General features: G+C 57.6%; 1 protein-coding gene across 1 annotated transcript; it reads left to right on the forward strand.

The window, feature by feature from the left end:
* Window positions 1–33: 33 nt before the first annotated feature.
* H310_00493 (hypothetical protein) lies at window positions 34–22,669 on the forward strand. The gene is made up of 4 exons (XM_008863307.1): window positions 34–5,572; window positions 5,625–13,274; window positions 13,325–21,573; window positions 21,623–22,669. The coding sequence occupies exons 1-4, from the start codon at window positions 105–107 to the stop codon at window positions 22,438–22,440; spliced, it is 22,185 nt and encodes a 7,394-aa protein (XP_008861529.1). The 5' UTR covers window positions 34–104; the 3' UTR covers window positions 22,441–22,669.
* The last annotated feature ends 65 nt before the right edge of the window (window positions 22,670–22,734 follow it).

Consider the following 22,734-nt stretch of genomic DNA (forward strand, 5'->3'; position numbering starts at 1 on the left):
ATATCCGGATAGCACGTTGAAAGGTCGTCAAGCCAAGAAGATCTCCCCGACAAGGAACGGTGGCGCGACGGTCTGCGTCTGCCAGGCCAACTCTCTCAAATCCCATGGCTAGCATGCACCATAGGAGATGGACGCTCTGGCTTCTCTACTGGATTGCCCTCCTGGTGTTGCCCGTCAACGCATGTGTCTTCTATCCTGAGGACGTCCCTGGTGTCCCGACCAGTCTACTTGTCCTTCCCAACAGTTCGTCCAGCATTCGCGTTCAAGTGCAACCTCCTAAAGGCATAAAACCCCTTGGGAGCAATGGTGACCCAGTTTTGGGCTATAAAATCGACGTCGCCGCCCGTGTTCCTGCAGTACAAACGTTTTCCATCCAGTCGCCCGACGGCCCCATCACGGGTGGATCTTATCGTCTTTCGTACACGAATGCGCTTGGCACTGCCACATCTCCTTCCTGCATCCCATGGGACGCGTCAAGTGACGTATTCAGCATGGCATTGCAGTCCTTGACGAACATCGACGGTGTCGCCGTGACTCGATCCGCGTTTGGCGCCGTGCCTCAGGGCTACGTGTACACCATAACTTTCATTGGCGGTGTGTTGACCAACGGCGCCCAGAATCAACTGGTGTCAGGCAGTGCAGCAACCTGCATGCCATTTTTGCCCCTTAATCGCCGCGTGACTCTCTCCGGCGCCCAAGGAAGCACCACAGGCAACGTCGGCTTCGTACCAGAAGTTTGGCAGCTGACCACATCCGAGTCATCGCTCTTGCAAGGCATTGGCGGAGCGTTTGACCTCTCCGTGGGTTTTGAAGGCACGATGGTGAGTCTTGGCAAAGTTGTAAACGTCAACGCCGGGGATAAATTTGCCACGACGACTGTGGCCAACTCGTTGGTTGGCGTGGTGAGCCGTGGCGAAGTGATCTCTATCGCTGGCGAGCGATTCCGCATTCACGCTACCGCCCCGTTTACCGACACAGTCGTGCCTCTGGACTCGAAGCACATTCGAGGTGCGAACAATGTCCCTGTGTTTGGCATGGACACAATCGTGGGCCGCGTGTCTGTGGTTCAAGGCAGTGCAGTTGCCACCACCGGTACCGACTTTACGGCGATCCTAGCCGTTGGCGATTCGATCCAAGTTGCTGGAGTTGACGCTACTGTAAACGCCATCGCCGCAACTCAAATCACGTTCGGCGCTGTTGCGGACGCCACGACTTTGTTCAACTGGCCCACATCCTCCGATACACACGTAACGCTGTTGAAGCGCAAAAAAGCAACTTTCCATGCTGACGCCGAACCTGCCGAGATCGTGGCTGGCCTTGAGGCCCTGCCAGGCGTTGGGTCCGTCCAAGTAACACGCGTCGGTCCAACTGCTCAACGTGGCTACCAGTGGCTTGTGACATTCATGTCCCTCGGCCCCACTGCATGCCCCCAGTCGCCGTGTCTTCGTCTGGATGCTCGCTTGGTCAACGAGGTCGGCGCGGCATGCCCGACATGCAGTGCGTCCATTGTGCGTGTCAGGGTCGGTGTGCTTCCGGATTACTCTCGCGTGCTTGCGTCGACGGAGATTAGCGGAGCAGTCTTGGAAGTTCAGTCGATTACTGTGACCGCTGCCACTGACGCGATCGTTCCGCTCGGTGGTTACTTTTACGTCGATTTTCAAGCATACTATCAATCGCCCGCCTCTCTGGGCGTTCTCATCAAGTACGACGACACTGCCGACGACATGACGACCAAGCTGCAATCCTTGCCTACAATCGGGAGTGTAATCGTCTCGCGCATGGCCATCCCGAATGGATTCAAGTGGTTGGTCACGTTCACTTCGAACATGGGGGATCTGCCGCTGTTGAGTGTGAATGGCGGGTTACTCGTCGGCACGAATGCCGCCGTGGATGTGGGTGAAGTCACGAAAGGTGTGGCGCCACAATTTGAAGCCGTTCTCTCTGGCCTTCCAACCACCACGGCCCTGGTAGTCCGTGCATTTGCCAAAAATGCCAAGGGCTACGGGTCTGGCTCCGACACGATGCAGCAGTATGGTCGTGGGGCGTCCAGCTTGATGACAACGTTGTTTGATGTCCCAGCGGCTCCGACGCTGTCGACGATATGGCCCGTGTCGTTTTCGCAATTGGGGATTTCCTTTGCCCCCAACGACGCGGCGGGGGGCAAACTAAAGACGTTTCGCTTGGAAGCGACCACGGATGCCGCATTCGGGACCCCACATGTCATTGCGATCGACGTGACCAACCCGATCCCGAACGACACGTACGGCACTTTCCAGTTGACTTATGGCGGGCGCACGACCCAGTTCCTGCCGGGAGATGCGTCTGCCTCAGCCGTTCAAACGGCCATCAACCATCTGCCAAACCTTCGACCGGTTACAGTGACTCGATCGCTGTACGTGTTACTTGGAACTGTTGCGAGTCAAGTGACGGCGTATTCCTCGACGCTGACGACGCTGACGACCACGGCCTTGACACAAGCGCACGTTTTGCTTTTACCCGTGGGTGCGCGTGTGCTCGTGAACCAAGCCGAGTTTACAGTTGCGGTCGCCCCGTCCGTGGGAGGCACGTCCGTCAAAGTCACTCCGCTTGTTGCGGCCACCAACAGCTTTGCTGCGGGGATGCACTCGATGCTACGCATGGATGTCTCTGGGACATTGCCTGGCTCGTTTGGGTATCGCTGGCAAGTCACGTTCACGGACGAACCGTTTGGCATCGACATGCTCACGGCCAACAAATGGGCGATCACGTCGTCGACGCTAGCCTCGGTGGCTGGTTCAGGCAGCTTGATTGCTTCCTACGGCATCACCACCTTGACATCCCCTGCTAAACCTGCGCATTACACGCTGCTGGAGCTAAGTGCCGAGCCATGGTGCGACACGTACGTTGTCGGGATGTCATCCCAGACGCAGGTGGTTCAGTTTTTCGCGTCGACAACGATCACGGGCGGGTCGTTTGCACTTTCACTGGGACAAGAAACCACCGCATGCATTGCGTTCGACGCTCCAGCCAGCGGTACCCCTGCGTCTGTAAAGTCGCGCCTTGAAGCGCTCGATGGTGTCAACACAGTGTCCGTGGAGGAGCATGTCCGATTCAAGACGATGCTCCTTCCCGGCTCGGCGGTATCGAAAGTAACCACGTACGACAGCGTTGCCGGTCTCCTGACTGTCGTGAGCACGGGCGGCCCTGGTCTCACCCAAGCACAAGCCGACGCTCTGGCTGTCGGGGCGCTTGTCCGAGTTGCCAAGAGTCCATGGGATGTCTATCAAGATTATTGTGACTTTTCCGTTGGCGCTGCCGCCGCCTTGAACGACGTGACCATTTCTGTAACGCTGGTCAACCCCACCACGACCACGTGCGCGTCTTTCAGTGGGGAAGCCCGAACATTGGCGATATTTGACATGAAGGCCTTTCGAATCGTGTTCCATGGCGACCACTCGTCCGGCGAGTGGCCTACGTTGAGGGTGACGACGGCTGGGACTGCGCCGTGCACGGCGTTTGTGCCGTCGGTGCCAGTTCGGCCTCGTGTCCAAACGATCAAGTATGAAGGCGCGTGCGCCGAAGGCAGTCCTGAAGTACAAACTGTGATTGCCGATGCCGAGTCAGCCATGGGCGGTACATTCACGCTATCGTATCGAGGACAGGTGACTCCTCCGTTGGGGGTTGCGTCGACGTCGGTAAACGCGATGCGGTCGGCGATCCAAGCGCTGATGCCAGCGTCGACGAAAGTCGATGTGACCATGAACCGGCACAACGCATTCGGACGTGCCTGGCAGATTACGTTCTCCGCTCCCACCGACGAAGCCATTGACGTGTTTGTGGTGGACGATTCGTTTGTGACGGGCGTCAACTCGGAGATCAACCGCTTCCCAGCGGTCGAGTTCGTGTCCACGTCGCAGGCCGACTCGCTTCGTGGGTCTTTTACGATTGCCCTCGGCGGCGAAGTGACGGGGGCGATCGGATGCGCCGCGACCATGGGCAAAGTCATCCAGGCGCTGGAAAGCCTCCATTCCGTCTATACAGTGATGCCTGTTGCCAACGTTGCAACCGATTCAAACCAAGTTGGCTTTACTCGCCTCGCGCTGACTGTCACGGCCGTGGCTGGGTCGAACGTGCTGACGGCGGTCAAGTACAAAGGCGCGCCCATCGATCCGAGTTTGTTTATTGCAATTGGCGACTCGATCTCAGTTGGAGTCGAAGATCGCGTGGTCGTGGGGGTGTCGGCCGGCGACATCCAATTGGATCAAAACATGGTGGCGGGGGCCACGAATGTGAATGCGTTCGTCGGAATGCTGTTAACGTCGACGACATTTGCGGATGGGGTTGTCTCGACAATAGCCCCTGCCGCTGTCGTCACTACCGCTACGGTTGGGTCGCCAACCATTGTCCTGGCGGCTGGTCATGGATGGGTCACGAACAGCGTCGTCTCGATTGGAGGCGCGAGTTATTCTGTAGCTGCTGTGAACGGCGATGGTGTGACGGTGACCCTTGCGTCCAACTACGCCGGTCCGGCCGTCGTGGGGTCTGTTCCGGTGGTTCATGGCTTTCCGAACACTCTCTTGACCTCGTCCGACTTGGGATTGATTGCTGGAGACAAATTTTGGTACACCTGGTCGGATGGGTCGAACAGCGAGTTTGTGGTCGTGACGTCGACAACGAGGCGACTGACGTTCACAGGGGTGCTCAAGGAAGAGATTTTTATGGCCAAGTTGCGGGTCAGTGGCGGCGGATACCGATATCCGATCGTGTTCAAGGCGATTTCGACAAGTCTCTCGACGATCGACGCGATTCCAAATCCAGACTGGAGTGGATATTCCCCGCGATTGAAAACAATACGCCCGCAAATGGTCCAGCCATACACGTTCACGCTGGGCAATCCATCGCAGATTCAAACGATCAAGCTGTCCGCAGCCACTGCAGGTGCGGTGGGAACGGGTGGGACCTACACGCTTTCGTTTCGTGGAGAAACCACAGCCCCTATTGCGTGGGGTGCCGCCCCTGCAGCGATCAAGGCAGCGCTCGAACTCCTCACCGTCATCGACGGCGTGTCTGTGTCCTCTCTGCCCGTGGCCAACGGGTTTGTGCACACGCTGACGTTCTGGGGCACGAATTACAACATTCGGTATCCGCCCATCCTCACGTCTGCGTTTCAAGTCGGCGCGGGCGGTGATGCGACGCAGGTTTCGATTGTCCACAACGTTATGCAGCCTACGTTCCCATTCACACCGAGCTGGCCCCATTACATGAGTCTCGGTGCTGCGACCCCGTACACCCTTCGAATCGTCGCGAAGAACGAAGCGGGGTTTGGGGTGTCGAGCGCTGTGACGACCGCGTCGACGTCCATGACAGCTGTGCTCCCGTCGCCCCCACGTGGCGTCACATTTGGCAATTCACACGGCGCCGACTGGCTTGGCGTGACGTATGCAGCTCCCAAGTACAACGGAGGAGCCTCCATCAACATGTATCGCATCGAGTGGGACGCATCCTCCGAATTTGACAGCACCGGGCCAGATTTCCATTACCAGATAGTCGAGCAAAAGTTTGAAGTGCAGGAGGTGGTTTCGAGCTTTCGCAGGTAAACCAGTTCGTCTTGTCGTCGGCATCTCATCTGCTTTGGCGTGTTCTAGCGCGGTGGGACAAGGAGGGACATTCACGCTGTCGTTTGGAGGGTTCACCACCAACCCGTTGCCGGTCGCATGCACTGCCGCTCAAATGACGGCCGAGTTGACGTCCATCACAGGCAACGTCAAAACGGACGGCACACCGATTAAAGTCATGCGCAATGCCGTGGGATGGGGCTACTCGTGGAAAATTACATTCCTGGCGAACTTGGGCAACCTCGCCCGGCTCGGCGTTGACTACAGCATGGTCCAGGGCGATTTTCCGCAAGTAGAGGTGCGGGAAATCACCCAGGGGGTTCAAGACATCGTGCCGGGAAGCTTCACGTACGAAGTCCAAGATATTTACACGACGTCCGCGTCGCCACTGGCAGGGACGTTTGTGTTGTCCTTTCACGGCGTCTCGACGACACCCATCTCGGTCACGGCGAGTGCACTGGAAGTACAGCGCGCCCTGGAAGGGTTGACTACGATTTATTCGGCCAAGGTGACGAAAACTGTCGTCAGCTCCACGCTCCATACCGCGGTGTGGTCTGTTACGTTTGCCCATGTCGAGAGCGACGTTTTGGTGGGATCTGGCAACATTTTCCGCATGATTGTCGAGTCGACGGCGTTCACGAGCGGGACGTTGGGCCGGGTCGCCGTGGCCGAGAAGGTCAAGGGCACGAACCCATTTCAATTCCGCGCGACCGGTCTTGTTACTGGCACCAAGTACTACGTTCGCGTGATGGCGTACAATTCGCAAGGGTTTGGTTCGAATTCGTCGCCGTTCGCAGCAGGAGTCCCTCGGACCCAGCCCGGCCCTCCATCCAACGTCATGACGACTGTGCAAGATAGCACGACCCTCAATGTCGCATGGGGTCCGCCGAGCGTGACCGGTGGGGCCGCTATCGACCAGTACAAAGTCGAATGGTTTCGAGCGCCTGGCCTCCCTGTCGAGCAAACCATCACGACGTCGGCAACCCGTGGCATCCAAGAAGTGCAGCAAGTCACTAGTTTTGCAAGCACGCCGAGTTTGGGCGGGTTCTTCAAGCTCACGTACAAGGGCTACACGACAGCCAACATTGCGTGGAATGCATTGGCGACTGGGGCAGGATCGGTCAAAGAAAAGCTCGAGCGCATTCCGTCCCTCGGAACAGTCTATGTCACTCGAACGACATCGCTCCGGACGGTTCCAAACCTATATGTCATGCTCGCGACAACGACGACTGCCATCGCGCAAGCCCCCATCACGGATGTTGCGACTTGCTGCGGGTTTGCCGTGGGTAACGCGCTGGTCATTGCCGGCCAGTCACGCACTATCACCGCTCTGGCAGCTGGAGGCACCACGATCACGTTGAATGCCGATGCTGCCACCACCACGGTTCCTGTCCAAGTGTTCCGAAGCGCAAACGGGTATCAATGGACCATTACGTTTGGGCCGATGCATGTCGGCGACGTACCTCCGCTGGTTGTGAGCCCCAGCGACAATTGGGGAGGCAGCGCCCCCGGCATTTACGTTTCGACAGTTCAAGATGGCATTGCCCCCATCGGAGGTTCGTTCCGCCTCACGGTGCCGTTGGCCGTCAATGGCGTCGTCATGTCGGAGGAGACGCCGCCGCTTCCGTTTGACATTTCTGGGGAAGGCATGAAAGCAGCGCTGGAATCGCTTTCGACCGTCTCGATTGTCGACGTCGCTCGCAGCGTTAACGGATACGGGTTCAACTGGTTCGTCAAGTTTTTGAGTGAGTCGGCCACCGACGTTCAGGTGATCGTACCAAATGGCGACGGGTTGACCGGCCCCAGTGTCGCCATCGCCGCATCCATAACTCAACCGGGCACGCCTCCGACACTGTACTGCGAAGCAAATGGCGTTGCAAGCACTTGCCATGGCGTGTCGTCTGCTCAAACGTTGTCCGACTTGATTCCACAGCTAGCGACAGGTGTCCCGTACATGACCCGTGTCCGTGCGCATACGATCGAAGGGTGGGGCCAAGCGTCGTGGGGCCAGCCCCAGTACGAAATACCCCGTGGCGTGCCGTCCGTCCCTCGGAACGTCCAGCTCATGAGTCTCTCGAGCACCATGCTCAAGGTTGTGTGGACGTCGCCGTTGTTGTCAGGCGGGTCGTTGGTGGCATCGTACCGCATTGAATGGGATACGTCGGCAACGTTTGCCAATGTTGGGAGCCCCGGGTTCGACTACTTTAACGTTTTCACGGTCCCTGCCGGGAACGTCGGGCCCTACTACTTTAACATTCCCGTCCGGGTAAGCGGTACTTACTTTGTACGGGTCTTTGCCGTCAATGACCGAGGCGTGAGTGCTCCCGGTGCATCGATTCCGTCATCTTTGCAGCCCATCAACATGCCACCCGGTGCTCCACAGTCGCCCAAACTTGTCGTGCTGAGCTCGACGGGGTATTTGGTGTCGTGGCAGCCTCCATCGAACGCCCTGGCTGTGTTTGGTGGGTCCGGAGGGCTGCCCATCACGCAGTACATGGTCGAGTGGGACACATCGGCAACGTTTGACTCGCCCGCGGCGTACGCAATGGTGTCGGGCGATCAGTCCGAGTATGTTATTGGAGGGCGCAATGTCCTGACGGGGGTCCAGTCCTCGGTGTTGACTCCCGACGGAGTCTACTTTGTCCGCGTCACGGCATTCAACGGGCTCGGAGCCAGCCCAACTGCCGCGACGGTGCCGTCGTCCCTTCCGTTGTCGAATCAATTGCCATGGGTGCCGCAAGACCTCCAGCTGACCGACGTGAGCGCAACGTCCGTATTGGGGGAGTGGACCACACCCAAGTACGATGGGGGCACGTCGTTGAAGAAATACACGTTTCAGTACGACCAACAAAGCGACTACATGAGCGGGTCGATGCAATCCGTGGACATTCCACTCGTCCACGAGATTCAAAATGTGTGGCTTGCGACCGACCCGATCAGTGAGGAGCAAAACATCGAGGCGACGGTGCAAGTGACGAACGAGCGCCAGACTGTGCGAACTACCGTCGCTGGCGTCGATGAAGTTCAAGTGATCACCACGTCTTGCGCGAACGTTGTCGACGAAGTACAAACCGTCACGACGACAGCGACGGACCGAAACGAAGTTCAAACGATTGTGCTCGATGGCACGGACGTGAACGAAATCCAGGCAGTCCGGACGACGCTCGTCAACACGGCCGAAGTCCAAACGGTCACGGTCGGCGTCGTTCGCGTGTTCGAAGTGCAGTCGTTTTCGCTCGGGTTTACAGGCATTACCACGCCTGCCAGCATCACAGGAAACCTCATCCTGGGGTTTGACTCAACCTTGTGTACCTTTTGCGCGGTCAAGATGGTCCTCCAAACCGTGACGGTCACGACTGCCGTGACGGATACGAGCGACACAGCCGGCGCCGCGACTTTAGTGACGCTGTTGGGATCGCTGGCCAACGTTGGAGTTGTCACGGTGACCCGAGCGACCACCGTCGACAACGTGGCCAACACGTTGACGATGGTGTTCACTGTGACATTTTCCGGGCTGAAAGCCGCAGGCAACGTGCCGTCGCTAACGTTGCAAAGCACGCTCGGGCCGTTGATTGCCCTCACGAGCGTCCAAACCGTGGCGACCGAAGACACGGCGGGGAGCCAGCCTATGTACAACGCTGCGTCCCAGTTCAAGTTGTACTACACATGCGAGCAGTACTCGGACCCGACGCAAAAGATCGGCCTCTTTGCCGGAATTAGCGCGGGATGTCAACCCACGACCCAACTCTGCGCAACTTGCGCGACCGCGTTTGACGGCACGGACATCACGGTGAACGTGGATTTGACTGCGACGGTGGCGGCCGGTGCTGTGCTTCAGATCGGTCCGTGTGTGTACGGGATATCGGGCAGCACCGCGACCAAGCTGACAGTTGACACGACAAACGTGGGGCAGTACTGCTCCCAATTTTCCGGCAAAGCCCTCCCTGTGTACGTGGCCAAAGTGTATCCAGCAATCACCAACTTGGTCATGCGCCAAGGATCTGGCAGCGTCGAGTACCCCGAAGACGACACGGTCGTGGCCGGTCAGTTCCTCAACACGCTTGGTAAATCGGTCACAGTCGTGCGCAACACGGTCGTGACCAGCACGTTTGTTGGGTCGACGTACGATGTGACGTTTACGAGCCACACTGGCACGATTCCGCTCTTGACGTGCGATGTGACGACGATGGTAATCTCAAGCGGCACACGAAGTTGTACGGTGGCTCGAACGACGGTCGGGAGCATGATCTACGGGACGTTTGTGCTGTCACTGGCGCGGATGTCGGACGGTGTCGTGTTTCCGACGGCGGCGCTGCCATTTGACGTGTCAGAGGCGGACATGACGACGGCACTGCAGGCGGTGGGCACTGCCGCGGAATGGGTCTTTGGCACAGTCGCCGTGACGAGAAATGCGTTTCCCATCACGGGGTCGTCGCGGTGGTATGGTGGATACACGTGGCAAATCACGTTCCTTTCGCGCGGATGGGACGTCCCGACGATGACGTTCGACGATACCCTTCTCTTGAATGCCCAAGGCGCGACGCCGCTCCCCGTCATCCTTGTCGAAGACGGGAGCAACTTGCTCACGCCCCCAGCAGGCAGTGTGCATGGCAACCAGGTTGGAGGGAGTTTTGTTCTTTCGTACAATGGCGTGCCCGCAGCCGCCCCGTGTGTGATTGGGACCAACACGGACATCACGAGCTTGACGACTGGCCCAACAAATCCCGACACGCAGCTGGAAACGTACCTGAAAACCCAGTTTGGGTTCGCGTCCATCTCGGTGTTCCGGTCGCTGCCGACACAAGCGCGAGGGTTTACGTGGTTCATCACGTTCGTGGACAAGGACACTGGTGGTGACGTCGCGCCGCTCGTGATTGCGTCGCGAGCGCTCACAGGCTCGGGTGCTACCATCACGAACAACGAATTAATCAAAGGAAACCAACTCAGTGGCACGTTCCAACTCCAGTTCAACGGACAAACCACCGGTCCGATTCTGTTTTCAGCGACGGACGCTGAAGTGGCCGAGCAAATCAACAGTTTGGATTCGATTCGCCCTTCCAAGGTCGTTGTCTCTCGTACCGGGCCGTACGGGCCATCGACGGGCGTCGCCGATGCGGCGTCCCAAGTATTGAGCTACATGTGGTCGATCACGTTCCGGTCGTCCGTGTGGAAGGACCCGACCTCTGACCACAGCGTGTTCACCCCTGGCAACTGGATTGGACCTCCCGCCACGTGGACGGATGTGTGGGAAACTGGGTATTCCAAAGCATGGGGCCGCCAAGTTGGTCCGTTGACGGCCATGGGGCTTCAAATGGCATGCTTGCCGCAAGGATTGACCAGCACAGCAAACGACGGGAGTGCTACGTGTTCTGTATCGACGGTCACGCCAGGTGTCGGCCCTCTCAAGGGCACATTTCGACTCGAACTCAACTCTGGATCGAACCCTCACATGAAGCAAGGGATTGCACAGAGCGTGGCGATCGCGCACAACGCGTGGGGGACCGCCGTGCAAAGTCGATCGGGTGGAACGTCCATGGAGGAAATCCTCGAAGGCATGTTGAACATTGGCAACGTCGCCGTGACGAGAGGCCCCGTGGACGTTTTGACGGGGGGGTATTCGTGGACGATTACGTTTTTGAACGATAAGGAGCCTTGCGTCGAGTACGATTCATTGACGGGGCAATGCAACTCCCCCGGCAACGTGCCCCCACTGACCGTGTTTACAAATAACTTGGTTGCGACCAACCCGACCATCTCGATTTGCGAAGCGTCGACAACGAATTGCGGTGTCAACGTCGACGGCGTGATTCTTCGCAGCGACTTTAGCGTGTTCAAAGTTACGGGGGATCCTGGCGTCGAACATCGCTATATTTTGGACGTGACGTGTGAAGGGGCGACGGGCGGGTCGACTTGTGCGGCTGTCGTCGGCGGGTTTGTGCTGAATACCCCTGCTGCCGGCTTGGCTACAACGCTCCTGGCAGGGGATCGGTTCTACCTTGGTGGGTACAGCTCATGTGTGTTTACGGTGTTGTCGGTGACCACGACGTACGTCGACGTCGTGAACGAAGTGTGCGTCGCTATGCAAACTGCGCTGACCGGTGGTCCGTTTCCCTTGACGATGGTCCTTCCTTGGAACGCGCAAGAGAATCAAGTGCTGCGAGTGGTGCAAGCTGCTTCGAATGCCGCGATCGAAACTGGGATTTGGGCCGTGGGTCGACGAGTTAGTGTCCAAAAGACCGTGCTGGGCAAGTATGGCGCCGTGTCGTGGCTCATTCGGTTCATTTCGAATCCAGGGATGACCCCGCCAGGTGCTGGGGACATCAACGCCATGGATGTCCAATTCCTAACCGCACCGACGTGTGCTTGCACCGTCACCGTCATGGAAACACAGGCGGGGTCGGCTCCATTGAGCGGCGACTTTACCGTCGATTACCACTCGGTGCATGGCCCCCGTGTCGTGCATTTTGACTCAACGCAAGAGCGCCTCGAGCGCATGCTGGACGAAATGAACACTCTCGGGATTGTGCGTGTGACGAAATTCATGATTCCATCGTCGACCACGGGATGCTCGCAGTCAACTTGTGCTGGTGGATGGGACAATCTCCCCGTCGCCAACGACAGAACTCGAGGAGGTTACCGGTGGCGTGTCCGATTTTTAAAGAACCCGGGGGACTTTTCTGGGTTCACGTTCCCTCCAGGAACAGGCAACATGAACACGTTGACGGTGACGATGTCGAGCCTGCAGGGAGCGGCCAAGTCAGTCGATATGTATACAATCCAGCAAGGAGCATCCCCTCTGACGGGATCGTTCACGCTGACCCACATGGGCACGGCGACTCCACCGATTGCCTACGCCGCGTCCGCGGCGATGGTAATGCAAGCTCTGGAAACACTTCCAGACATCAGCCATGTCACGACAACGCAAGATTTTCTATCGTTTTATGCCGTTGCAGGCGCAACGGCGACAATTGCGCAAGACGCAACGACGGCAACCATTGCGGGTGTGGATATTCGACAATATTTTACGCCTGGGGACTTGATTCGGTTTGGACCTGCGACTGCCAATGCGTTGGTCGGTAGCAATGGCGACGTACCTGTGGCCGGTGCACTCGCGTCGTCGCGAGTTCGAGTCGGCGACTTGTCCCCCGTGGTTGTATCGGACACCCTCTTAACGTCGACTGTGTATACAGGCCATCAGCTACGCGTTGGAGGTTCCATCTACACCGTTGCGCGGACTGGTGTTGAAATCCAAACAGTCACAACATCCCTTCCGACTGCTTCGTGGACAGCTCTCAATCGTGCTGTACCGTTTTTCAAGCTCACGTTACAATATCGAAGCAATACCGCCACATCCGCGTGCTTGCCGGTCGACATGACCAACTTGGGGGCGGTCTTGAGTGGACTGGTCACGGCAATGGATGCGACTGCACCAGCCAACTCGATCACCGTCACACAGAGCGCTGTGAAGGTCGACGGTGCAGATTCCAGTTATGTGTATTCGATCTACTTTGTGGGATCTGCTGTCTTGGGGGACGTCCCTGCGCTCACAGTATCGACCACGGGCTGCACAGCTCTGACCGGTGCTACCGCTACTGCTGCAACGATCGTTCAAGGTGGTCATGTTGCCCACCAACGAGTGATGCTGTCGACAGACTCGGGCAACATTGTCGACAATGCTGGGTACGTTGCGTTGCCATTTTCAATTCTCGCACTGAACTGTGCATGGATAGGTATTACAAGCTTCAACTTGGCGCAGCGACAACCGCGTGCCTCAAGTGGGGGGACTCGGGCGATGCGGTCCAGGATGCACTGAATGCAGTCCTTTCGGATTCCGTGGTCGTGGCACGGCATGGCAGCGGCGCGTCCGTGACGGAAATTCAACAGCTCGTCCTTACGTCCAACTCTCCCGTCGTCAATGGCGCGCAGGGCCTGTTTCGACTGGCCTTCACAAACAACGGTGTGACGGCAACAACGGGATGTTTGGAGTTTGGCTTGTCCGCGTCTGCGCTACAATCGGCTTTGAATGGGTTGGCCAATGTCATGACCGGCCATATTGTCGTGACCAGAACGGGCGATGGGACGGCCGCGTGGGGGTACGGCTTCAAGTACCAGATTGCGTTTTCCGGCAATTTGCGCGTTGGAACTAGCAACGTGTTGGGGAACGTGAACCAACTCGAGATCTTTTCGGTCGGTACGGGCTCGTGCGCTCCTCTCGTCACTGGTGTCCCTTCCGTTCAAGTCAAAACGGTTCGCGCGGGCTCTCCCGGCTACAGCTACGACATTTACTTTGTTGGGAAATCGTTTGGGTATGTGGCTCCATTGACGATCGTGCAAGCAGGAACTTGTACTGCGCTGTGGACCCAAGTCGGAGGTAGCTCGCAGCGAGTTGAGCTTCAAGTCGTAAACACGGGTGGAAGTCCGGAAGTGCAAGAGCTGATTGTTCAAGACACAACAGCGGCCATCCCAGGCGCTCCGACGTTCAAATTGAGTTACATGGGTGCCACTACGGCCACGTGCATTGCGTTTAATGCGGCGGGGTCTGTGATTCAAACTGCGCTCAATGGATTGTCCACCATCGGTGCAGGTGGCGTGGTGGTATTCCAAGACTCTCCACCTCTTCGAGCTTCAAATGGATTCGTAAATCGCGTGACATTTGTTGGCGATGCCGTTGCTGGAAACGTCGAACCCATTTCGGTGGTGTTCACCGGATGCACGGCGTTCCCAACAACATCGTCCGTGATTGTCGTGACAGCACGGGATGGCGGTGGCACTGGCAACATGATTGCGTTGACAACCAAGTATGCTGGCGACCAACTCGGCTCGATTGTGGCGTATGCCGTGTCGCAGACGTTCCGCGTCCTGGACGAGAAGTTTCAAGTTGATCAGATCATTGTGTCGAACCCAAACAACGACATCGCTGCTCCTGGGACGTACACGCTGACGCTGGGAGGAGTCAACACACAAGTGTTGTGGAATGCGCAAGACACGGAGATGGAGGTTGCATTTGGAACAGGGCTCGGCGTCGTCGGCGGCGTCTCCGTCACGCGGAGACCAGACCCGACACTAGCTCCGGGCGGATTTGTCTATACGATCTACTACTTGCAGTCGCTCGGCACGTTGGGCGCGTTGACGCAAACGAATACGTTCGTCACGGCTACCGTGGAGATCACCAACATTCGAGCTGGATCGGCCACCAACTTTTTTACGCCCACGGTTGTCCCGCTCGCGCTTGCTTCCGACTCGAGCACGTCGGCGACCTTCGTTGGCGTTGGCACTGGTCTGTCCGTGTACAAAGCGAATGGGTTCCAGTGGTCGATTGCGTTTGACTCGAACATTGGCAATGTACCAGCGCTGGTCGGGGAATCCTCAGCGGGTTTTCCCGTTCGTGGGTTCGACGACTTCGTCCCTGGTTCTCTCTCCAACAGTGTCACAGTGAACGACTTGACTCCTGGTATTCCGTACTACATGCAAGTGTCGGCAACGTCTCCGGTCGGGCAAAGTGTGTTTTCAGCCTCAACCACGATTATCCCGAGCAGCGTTGCGACGTCCCCTCGGAATTTCCTCTCGGGCTACGACCTGTTTGTGAATGAGATCCAGGTCGTGAAATCCGCCGCGCGCCATGTCCTTGAAGTCCAAACGGTCACAACGGCAGCAGCCGTGATTTCAGAGGTGCAGTCATTAACTACCACTGCCGATCCGTGCACCAACTGCCTCACGGGCAATCTGGCGTTCCGCCAACCGACCGTCCAAGTCATCACGATCTCGGCCATCGCCCCAATACTGGGCGGGACATTTCAGCTGGTGTATACGGACACCGTCGCGTCCGGTACGGGAACATTCACGCACACGCAGTACTCGACGGCGGCGTTGAGCTGGAGCTCCACAGCCGAGCAAGTCGCGGACGCCCTCGTTTTGACGACTGCGCTGACGGCGGCGGACATTGTTGTGACACGGGAAGGAGATGCCTTGGTTGGGTACAACTACGGGTATGTGTTTTCCATTACGTTTGTGGGCAATGCAGTCGCTGGCGAAGTCCTTCCTCTAATCATTCGGGACACGACGACAACTCCAGCGTGCGCGGCATGCACGGCGTTCACGACAATGGGTGGGGTTGCGTACACGTTGTCGCACACGCAAAACTTTCGAAGTGCCATGGGGACTGACACAGCGGTCCAACGTGTGCTTGTGAAAGCAGATCAAGTGCTGTTCACGGGAGGATTCCAGCTCGCTCTGACACATGCTGGGGCAACGCAAACGTCAGCGTGCATCCCGTTCAATGTACAGCCGGACGCCCTCGAATCGATCTTACAAGCGATGCCAAACATTGACAAAGTGTACGTCGAGCGCATGCAAGATCTCGACCTCGCTCCGAATGGGTACATTTTCGACCTGTTCTTTTATGGCCACGGAGTAACACGCTATCACTTGGCTGCGATGGCGGTGACCATGGGGTGCACTGCATTTCAAACACTCCAGAACAACGTCCTCACGACGAATGGCGTCAACCCTTCCGTGATAGTCACGTACGTGCATGAAAACGCATTTGTGGATGGCACGGGATTCCGATCGACGGCGAGCACACCAGCGCAATTGCAAGCTGACCTCACGCGGTTGCCGATGGTCGGGTCCGGGCTGTACGTGTCGAGATCGCTCCAAGACAGCCGAGGAGGGTATAAGTGGACTGTTGTGTTTGATCAGCGAGATGGGGACGTCCCGTTGTTTATCTGTGGCACGGACGCCACGTTTCAAGCGGTTGCAGGGTCCAAGTGCTCTGTGGAGTCCATTATAGACGGCAACGTCCTGAGCGGGTCGTTTATGCTCGGTGCGAGTGACCCGATTCCGTTTGACGCGGACGAAACCACCATGGCCAACGCACTGCAGGACATGTCGTGGCTTGGATCGGTTGCCGTGACGCGGACAGGCCCGACAGGGCAACGAGGCTACACGTGGACGATTTCGTTTTTGACGTACCAAGGCGCGTTGCCCGTTTTGCTCGCGACAAACCTCCTGAACGGTATCGGGTCGACCATTCAAGTCGTGGAGACCGTGCGCGGGAATGCGTTGGGGGGGACGTTCCAGCTCGGCTTTCGCGGCAAAACGACCACGCCGATTGCGTTTAATGCGGCGGCAATGGCTGTGGGCGACGGGTCGTCCATGCAAGAGAAGTTGCAGGCGTTGAGCACGATTGGAGCGCTCAACATTCACCGCATCGGACCTGACTTTGAAGGGGGGTTCGAGTGGTGGATCACGTTCACTGATGATGTCAAGACGGGGGGCGACCTACCGCCACTGATCCCGACCAACGTGCAACTCGAAGCGACAGGGGCCGTTGTCACAGTCCGCGAAGAGCAAAAGGGTTCCATGGGGTCGGGAAATCGTCTGTGGGTGTCGTTTGACCCGCCAACATCCGACAACGGAGACCCAGTCTCCGGGTACGGCATTGAATGGGACACGTCCAACACGTTTGTGGCTAGTCCCCAGCGGTATGTTGTCCAGGACGACCAGCTTTTGTATTCCCGGCAAAAGATCATTTCGACGGCCCCAAGTTTGGCCTGGTCGTCGACGGTGCTGCCTCTAAAGTCGGCCATTCAAAGCATTGCCGTGGATGCTGCAAGTGTGTCATTCACGCTGTCGTTCCGAGGCGTTGCGACGGCAAATATTCTCGTGGGCGTGACGCAGCTCAGCGCGGTGCAAACCATCTTGAATGGACTGAGTACGATCCAAGGTGGGGTGGCGGTGAGCCCGCTCGTCGGTGTTGTCACTGCCGGGACATCGTTTGCCGTGACGTTCACAGGACAGTTTGGCCCGCAGCCGTTGCTCGTGTCGTCGGATACAAACAACGCCGTCACCACGGTGCAAGTTGGAGTGACAAACTACCGCAAAGAAGTATTAGCGTTTTCATGTGCGGCGACCGTCGGCTCCGTGACAATCACGGCAAGCACGCTGACCAAGTCATTTCCATTTAACACGCTCTTGAGCGAAGTCGCGACTGGGCTCCAAACGTTGCTGGGGGCGCCAGCAGGGAGCGTGACGGTCACGACGGCGTCCCAAGCATTCCTCTGTGTGGCTGCCGCTGCTCAAGTTGTAACAATCACATTCCATCGTACGTACGGTGCGCTGGGTAGCGGCATCACCCCTTCTGGGGGACCCGTGATCACTCCAAGCGATCTGTCCACTGCCGGCATCTATGTCAATCCGGTCACTGCCATGAGTGGCACGTTCTTCTTGGCATTCCAAGGAGCTACAACTCCACCTTTGAACTCGCAGTCGGCAGCGATGGACCTTCGCATTGCCCTCGAGACGTTGCCAACGATTCAAACGGCATCGGTGTCACGGAGCTTGTCGTTTCAGCCTGTTGCTGGCAAAGTCGACGTCCAACGTGGGCAGCTCTACGTGACCTGTTCGGCCGGCGAAACGTGTAACTTTGCTTCGTTGCGCTACGGAGTTCCTGGTACTGCCGTGAATATTGGCGGGACGTGGTACACTGTTGTAAGCGACCTTGTATCCCCCGACATGCCCACAACGCAGCTCTACTTGGGCGACTTGAACAACAACCCGATAGCTTACCAAGGCGAGACTGCGACTGGGGTGACCATCCACGAATGGGCCAAAGGGTACATTTGGACAGTTGACTTGCTGCTGTTGTCCCCGACGGCAACTTTGAGCCTGCTGCGACCACGCCAAGTGAATCTCACTCCTCTCGATGGTCAAGTTGTCGTCCAAGGGAATTCCTGCCGCAAGTGCTACTACATTCCAGACCAAGCGACCGCCCCCGTCCTGACAATGGGAGCAACATATTTCTTGCAAGCGGATGCCGTGAACTCGAACGGAAAGAGTCCCCGTACACCTGTCATCCAAGCCGTGCCTCGACAAATCCCCGATGCCCCCAACACTGTCAACGTTGTTGTCGTGTCTGGCACGCAAGTCGAAGTGTTTTTTTCCCCGCCCAACCTCGCGCCTGCCCGCGTCGCGCCGACTTACAATAACGACATCACCGCGTATATTCTTCAATGGGACACAGCCACCACGTTCAGGCATGGGCTGCCTGCTTGCCGGTCGTGCGCCACCGCATTTACTGGATCGGTTGTTACTGTCACGGCCGACCTGACTGCACTACTTGCAGTCGGTAAGTCGCTGACCCTCGGCAGCATGAACTGCGTTCTTACAATCACAGCTCTCACGGCGACATCCGTGAGTGTGGCCCCAAACTCGTGCGCTCCGTTTTTGGCTCAGACTTACGACGTGCTGTTCTACATCTTTCCTCCTGTGGTGCTCACAGGGTTGCCGATTCAAGGCACCCCCCCGTATCGCTACCTGATTCAATCTCTCTCGATGTCAACGACATACTACATTCGAATTGCAGCTGTCAACTCGGTGCCCGTGCAAAGGATTGCTGTGTCCGGCTCCCCGCCCGACAACCGCAAGTGGACATTCCCCACCTCTGTCACGACCTCCAATGTCCTTCCGGACCCTCCCATTTCAGCATACTTGTACGTGGTGTCAGGAACGTCCCTGGAAGTGCAAATCCAGCCCGCGCTGCGAGATGGTCAAGGCCTTGGTGGCGGCGCCATCACCGCGTACTCCCTGGACGTCGACACTGTGTCGACGTTCAGTTCTCCCGGTCGCACGTACCCTATCGACGTGCCAATTGCTTCGTTCGCTCAGCTGTATCCAGGTGGCCCCTTCACGTACTACATCACAGGGCTAACCACCGGGATCCCGTATTTTGTCCAAGTCAAGGCGAAGACTAGTGTCGGATACAGTCGAGCCACCATTGCAACCAACACCTTGGCTCCAACGCAGACGTCGGGCCCGCCGACGCAAGTTGCCGTGAGTACCATAGCAAAGCTCACGACAGCTCCGATATCGACGGCAGTAGTACAATGGGCGGCGCCCGCCGCCCTGGGCGGACTGCCACTTCGATATTATCAAGTCGAGTGGTGGACAGCTGCATCGCGTCCCGAAGTCCAAGTGGTCGAGCTCAAGTGGACTGCTGCCCCCACTGCGCTTTCTTTCACGTTGGCATTTGGAGGGGCGCTCTCTGGGGGCATTCCGTTCGACGCGACCCCCGCGAACATGCGAAACGCACTTATGAATATCGGGGGAACGACAACGCCTGCCGTACTTCCGATTGGAAATGTTCAAGTCACTCGGACAGCAATCAATGTCAACCAAGGGTATCAGTGGTCCATCACGTTTGTGTCGGCGCTGCGCAACCAACCCATGCTGCAACTCTCGATTGCTTCGTCGACCGGCGGCTCTGGAATTCAAAGTCGCGTGTTTGAGGCCATATCGGGAGTCACAGGAGGGACAACAACGTCTCCGGGTGTGCCCGAGGTCCAGGTGCTGACGTTAACGCATGCAACACCTACCCAAACCATCACTGGCTTCTTCCGCGTGTCCTTCATGGGGTCGGCGTGGTCGACTTTCATTCCGGCAACGGCATCCGCCACCTTTGTACAAAATGTGCTGCAACAACTCTTTTCCGTTGGGCGGGTCACGGTCACGTCGATCGCGAGTGCTAATTTTGCTGCCAACACTGTTGCGTGGGCAATTACGTTTCATTCGGTAGTCGGCAATGTTCCAGCTCTGACGGTGGATGCGACGAAACTTATGCCGGCGTCGGCAGTCGCCAGAGTGTACGACGGAAACAACGTCGTGCTCCCGACTGGAGCCTGGTGCTCGACGCTGGACTTGGTCTGCCAGACCATCTACACCTACGTGCGTATTGGTGAACAAGCGGTTGGGTACGGTTTCTATACCACAAACGTCCCCAACGTGCTGACGTACACGATCACGGGGCTCCAGACAGGCACGGCATATTATACGTCCGTGACCGCCTCGAACGCGATCGGGCTCGGCCCTCGCGCAGCTTCATATCCAGCATCGATCCTTCCACCGACGCAAGTTCCATCGCCACCGACCAACGTGCGCGTCGATGTAAACTATGGCATCTCAACGCAATTGTTGGGGTCGTGGGGGCCACCAGTCAGCGATGGTGGGTCGCCGATCCTCAAGTACACGGTGGAGTACGACACGTCGCCCGCGTTTTCGACTCGTGCCAGTCAGGACGTGTGGTGTTCGACTGCCAATGTCAACGCGGTGTGGCGAATTACGTTGAGCAAAGTCAATGCCGGTCAACCAGCATCGGTCGCGGCGGGGTGGTTCCGGCTGAAGCTGACACGATCCAACTCGGTCATGACTACCGACCCTATTCCGTTCAATGCGGTCGCGATGGGCTCGGACGAACTCGGTGCCCAGCCCGCCATGTCGTTGGTGTACTGCACGAGCTGTCCAACTTGCACCGACACGTGCGACGTGACTCGGCAGGGATTGTCGGGGTCGATGCAGTACAAAGTCCAAGCGCTGCAAGACATTCGCGGCGTCGTCGTCACGCGTTCTGCCCAACGTGCCGACGGAGGGTATGTGTGGAGCATCACGTTTCAAGATGGTGGCGACGACTATGCTTTCGAACCGATTGCGACGTTGCAATCGCTCAACTGTGCCGGCAATGCCTGTGCCAACACAGACTACCAAGTGGCCGCGGCCAAGGTGACGACTGGAGTGACGTACCCGAGCTGCATTGGAACGCAGGTCCTTCCCGCGGTCGGGGCGCTCACCAAAGGACAATTGTACTACGTGCGTGTGTCTGCGTTCAACTCGATTGGTTTCTCGCTGCCCCAACTCGCCCCGAACCCTCAAAAGCCGATGGTCGTTCCTGGCTTACCCACAGGCGTGAGTTTGCAAGTCAACTCGGTGTCGTCGCTAAAGGTGGTGTTCAGTCCGCCCAACGACAACGGCGGCGACACCATTACGGCATATCAAGTGACGTGGTCGATCTATTCAGATTTCCGGTCGCCGTCGACGACCCAAGTCACGTTACTCAGTGGTGGCGCGCCGTTCTTTTGTCTCATTCCTGGCCTCACAAAGGGGCAATCGTACTTTGTTCAAGTCGCGGCCCAGAATTCTCAAGGAACAGGTAGGAAAGGATATCGACGTCGGGATGGTAATATGGACGGCATGGCTAGGACTTGCGGCCGCATCGTCGCCCGCATCGTTGAACCCCCACACATTCCCGAGCGCTCCGACAAACGTCGTGTTGGGTATTACGTCTCCAAGCATGCTCACGGTCGCATGGCAGCCTCCGAGCGACAATGGAGGGGATCCGGTCAGTGGTTACATTGTGGAATGGGATACCCTGGCCAGCTACAACAGCTTAAACTTGCCTCCTGACAAGAACAAGGTCGCTGTCACAGACGTCACGCAACGAGCTTACACGATCTCGCTCTTGACTCAATTCTCGGCCTATTACGTCCGCGTGTTTGCCGTGAATTCTCTCGGGGCTGGCGTTGGGCAAGACGCGGCACCACTTCCGGGAGTCCCTGACTTGGTCCGGCCTGGAAAGCCCGTCACCGTGACTGCTGCTGCCGTCACAACACCCACGACGGGAATTTACGTGCAGTGGCAGGCCCCGTACATTCCCGATCACGGAATTCCGTGTTTTGGGTCCCTCAGCGCGCCGCTACCGTGCCCCAACATTCTCGGTGTCAGCGCCGTGTTTGGCGGGGTTCCCTTGACCAACTACGTCGTCGAGTGGTCGCTCTCGACCAACTTTCCTGGCACCAACACGAAAACGTCGCAAGGCAACAACCTGTACTTGCTGGCGTCGGACGGACTCGTCAGCGGACGAACATATTTCGTACGGGTCCAAGCGGTCAACCAAAATGCGCTCGTGAGTGCGTTTTGCCAACGCATCAACGACAGCCCGTACTTGTGCCCGGACAACCTGCTCCTCTACGATGGAAGCTACGCGACTGGCGCATACGTGACTGCGGTCATGCCATAGAGACATTTCGGTATACATATTCATACATGCATGCTGTCTTGCATGTTGACGCCGCGAGTGGCTCACCCAGTGTCGACGGTGGGCTCGACCACACGCCACCAACGTCGTCGTCTTTGCTTTCGATGTTTCGATCTGCCTGCACACGAAATACGACGCCACTGGAAGTTTCACAGCAGCAGCCTTTCCCGAGTCTCGAAACGTCCACCAGTCGTGCGGAGATGTCGTTGGGTGGTTCATCCTTCTCGAGGAGCACTGGAGGCTTCTAGCGACCACACCGACGCACGCGAGTCGAAC

This window comes from Aphanomyces invadans (genome assembly GCF_000520115.1).
Source record: "Aphanomyces invadans strain NJM9701 unplaced genomic scaffold supercont1.1, whole genome shotgun sequence".
Taxonomy (NCBI): Eukaryota; Oomycota; class Saprolegniomycetes; order Saprolegniales; family Verrucalvaceae; genus Aphanomyces; species Aphanomyces invadans.